Source organism: Neltuma alba, unplaced genomic scaffold (genome assembly GCF_004799145.2).
Source record: "Neltuma alba isolate B1F8T4 unplaced genomic scaffold, ASM479914v2 tig00010280_pilon, whole genome shotgun sequence".
Classification (NCBI taxonomy): domain Eukaryota; kingdom Viridiplantae; phylum Streptophyta; class Magnoliopsida; order Fabales; family Fabaceae; genus Neltuma; species Neltuma alba.
In genome coordinates, this window is record NW_021635203.1 from 1,136,100 (window position 1) to 1,139,775 (window position 3,676).

The 3,676-nt window shown below is 35.1% G+C and overlaps 1 protein-coding gene across 1 annotated transcript; it reads right to left on the bottom strand.

Moving 5' to 3' along the window:
• Window positions 1–2,802: 2,802 nt before the first annotated feature.
• Window positions 2,803–3,381, bottom strand: LOC114755518 (ethylene-responsive transcription factor ERF021-like). Its single transcript, XM_028944406.1, has one exon. It carries the CDS (start codon window positions 3,379–3,381, stop codon window positions 2,803–2,805), a length of 579 nt encoding a protein of 192 aa, XP_028800239.1.
• Window positions 3,382–3,676: the final 295 nt, after the last annotated feature.

The following is a 3,676-nucleotide window of genomic DNA, read 5'->3' on the forward strand; positions in this document are numbered from 1 at the left end:
TTCGTTTTCTTTGAATTTCCTTTTCTTTATTTGCTTTGAATAAGGCCTTTTGGCCAAGAATTGTTCTAGAAGATTATGTTGTGATCTAGTTGCCTATTTTCAAATAGCAGACTTGTTCTTAAAGTTTAAGTTATTTCCTTTTATTTCTATGTAATAAATGATGCCTCCCATAGTCAAATAATCATTAATGAGGCATTATCTCTAGTATTTATGTCTTAAGATGCTGATCCTAGAATGTTCTATGGTTACCTATATATAGACTACATTTTTTGTAATTGAATTTAGACTTAGATGAATGAGAATTGAGTTTATTTCTCTCTGTGTGAGCTTTGCTTGCATCCTTGTATTCATGTGAAAATACTCGACAGTATCAAGGGATTGATCAACCTTGTGGTGTCTTCATGGCTAGGGTTGTAAGAGACAGGTTCTCTTAAAGTCCTACCTAGATCAACCGTCCGTTCATTAATTGATTCTAACCGGTCCGTACATCCCCATCAATTAAGAAAGTCAGGTAAGTTAGTTAACTATAATAAATATAACATGTTTTTTCTAAAATATCTTAATCATCTTCGTTATATCCTGCTTGTTTCCACCCCTATTGGCCTGAGCCTAGCTTGCAACCTGTGAAAGGCCTTTTGTTCGGTTTGAGCCTGGCTTGTATTTAGACCTGGCATGGCCTGTGGGATTAATAGGCTTTTTTTTTTTAACAAATTTCAAACAAACATAAATTAATTCAAAATTACAATAATTCAACCCAACTTATCTAAAATACAAATAGAAAATATGAAATTATCAAATTAACACAATTTGTTTTTGCTAGTTGCTACAATTACAACAAACCATCAAACCGTAAAGTTTTAAATCTTTGACACAATTTCTTCTTCTTGTTCCAACACTTGAGAAGAAGAAATCAAATATGTATTAATTAGATCATAACAAAATTTAATAACTAATAAATCAAAGGGACGCAATAATTAACACTGAAGCTTGATGTTTAATTTCCTTTTCATTAAGTCAATCTTTCAATATGAGTGCTTCTTTTTCTACAAAATCTACATGGCTATTTCCCCCTAATTTTTACTCATATTTTTCCGTAACAAATTATTAAAATAACTATATGGGTAGGGCACGACAATACACCGAGAATACCATGGGAGGTTTAATGCCTTTATGTAATATATACGCCAATAGCCAAATGGCCAAAAGAATAATAAAGAAAAAGAGCTCGTGAAAGAATGGGGACCTGAGAATAAGCCGAGACTATTCTGTATGTATCAATTAAAACATAAGGGCGCGAGTACCAAAAATATGAGAGGCAAAAGGGTACTAGCCTACTTGGACTAAAATCTTACTAATCCAAACTAATAATTAATTATAAGTAAACCAAGCCCATTTATAATTTTAACCTTAAAAAAAAAAAAAAAAGACAACAGGCCCAGGCCACCTGACAGGCCTAATAGGCTTATTATCAGGCTTGAACCTGACCTGATAAAGTAAATAGGTTTTTTTACAGGCCTGAGCCCGTTCAGATATCTAAATAGACTATGCCAGGCCACAAGCCGCCTGGCCTATGTCCAACCCTATTGAGGGAGTATCAATAGGGGTAATTTGGAAAATATTAATAGATATAAGAAATAAGTCTTATATTTAGAACCAAAATCAAATCTACAATTAGGTCTTATATTAAGGATCAGAGGAGTATAATTTATTGTCACATGCCAAAAAATGAATTAAATTGACATAATTTTAGAAGAATTATAGTGGGTCCCAAAAAAAGAAAATAATTGCCAGTAAATCCCAATGACAAGTGAGTACTTGTCATTTTCTGTCTTAAAACTTCTTTATGCAAGTTGCTCTATTGTCATTGAAATTTTTTATTTTTCTTGGGACTCATGGCAATTCTCTCTATGATTTTCCAAAGTTGCCTTTATTGAGCTTTTTTCTCTTTCTATATTTTTATATCATTCTTAATTAAAGATAAAATTAGAAAATGACCATTAATAACCCTACAAATAATTTATATTTAGAGCTAAATTTTTCTCCCATAATTAACTTATAGCTCATTTTAATTTAAATAATCATATTGTGAAGAACTTCATCTTTATGACAAGTGGACAATAATGGCTGGATTCAATTTAATAATAAAATAAAATACATGCCACACAAGTAAATTTCACCCACTAATTAAAATATCAATACAGTGGGACCCACCAAATATTTTGCCTCCCCTCGTACATTACAGCTGGCATTCCCTCGAATAATCACTGATCATCTTCTACTGTTCCATTAAATAGGAACTTTTTCAATCCATTTGCCACATGCTCGATTGCTCGCAAACTTCAGCATACATTTCTGCAAAGTACGAAATCATTTTTTATTTATTTTAATATAAAATATTGGAAAAATTTATGATAAATTGCACTTTTCATAGGTCTATATAAATTATTTCTTAGATTTTATGCAATCTATAAGAAAGACCCATCTAGTTTATATGCCAAATTAAATGAGCCCCTTTTGCACTGTACAAATCTAAAAAAATAGACTTATGAACAATGCAAATTAAAAATGATTGAATTACATGATTTACAAAAAGTCCTTTCTCTTAATAAATGCTATTTCTAAATGAAAAATAAGCAAATTAAAATGGTTATCAGTGCTTTATTATCATCTCCCAACCGATTCTTTCACTCATGACTTGAACAATTTAGTAAGTAAACAATAATTAATTAACTAACTAATTACTTAAGTTATTATAATATTTAATGTTAATGGTGTAATAATTATGAAATTACCTATATGACCTTAAGGACCCCAAAGAGAATCACTCTGCATATTCTCCCATGTCTCATCATCATTTTCCCCAAACGTCGTCGGATACTGTTCATCCAGCATCAGTGTCTCAGACATTTGCATCCACATCTTCGGTGAGTCCAATGGCGACTCATTGATCGCCTGAATCTGTGTCGGTGACAGCCTCACGGTGGCTGGCGCCACCCCACCACGGATGCCGACGGCACCGGCAGATGGGTCGACCACGTCCCCTTCTGCTGCTGGATTGGTCCTCAGCCTCAAAGCAGCCTCATGTGCGGCCATGCGAATGTCGTCGGCATTATTGGTCGCCGGACGGGGAAGGCTTGTGGCGAGCTCCGGGAAGTTGAGCCTGGCATCACGACCTCGGAAGTGAAGAGCGGCAACGTCGTAGGCTGTCGCGGCCATCTCCGATGTCTCGAAGCTTCCAAGCCAAATTCTGGTTTTGGTGCCTGGCTCACGGATTTCAGACACCCATTTGCCCCACTTCCTCTTTCGAACGCCCCTGTAAGGAGAAGATGAAGCGCCATGGGAGGTCGTAGCAGAGCTTCTTGAAGAAGAAGGCATGTCCATGCACAGAAGCTTGGAAGGCTAAGAGCAAATTGTCGAAAAATGAAAATGAAAATGATGGGATTAATTTGAAAGTAAAAGCTGGTAGTGAAAGAAAGTGTGGGGGATGAAGAGGTATTTATAGATGGATGAGTTCAGTGAGCTTCCTGGTAGTTGCACGAACGAGCGTGCATGTACAAAATCTCTGTTCTTTTCTGTTGATCCTACTAATTCTAAACAAGGTACAGAATCGAGATGTGGGTAGGTCGAAGATATTTTGTTTTTTGATTAAAACAATGCTCTACTTTAAGTCTAGGAT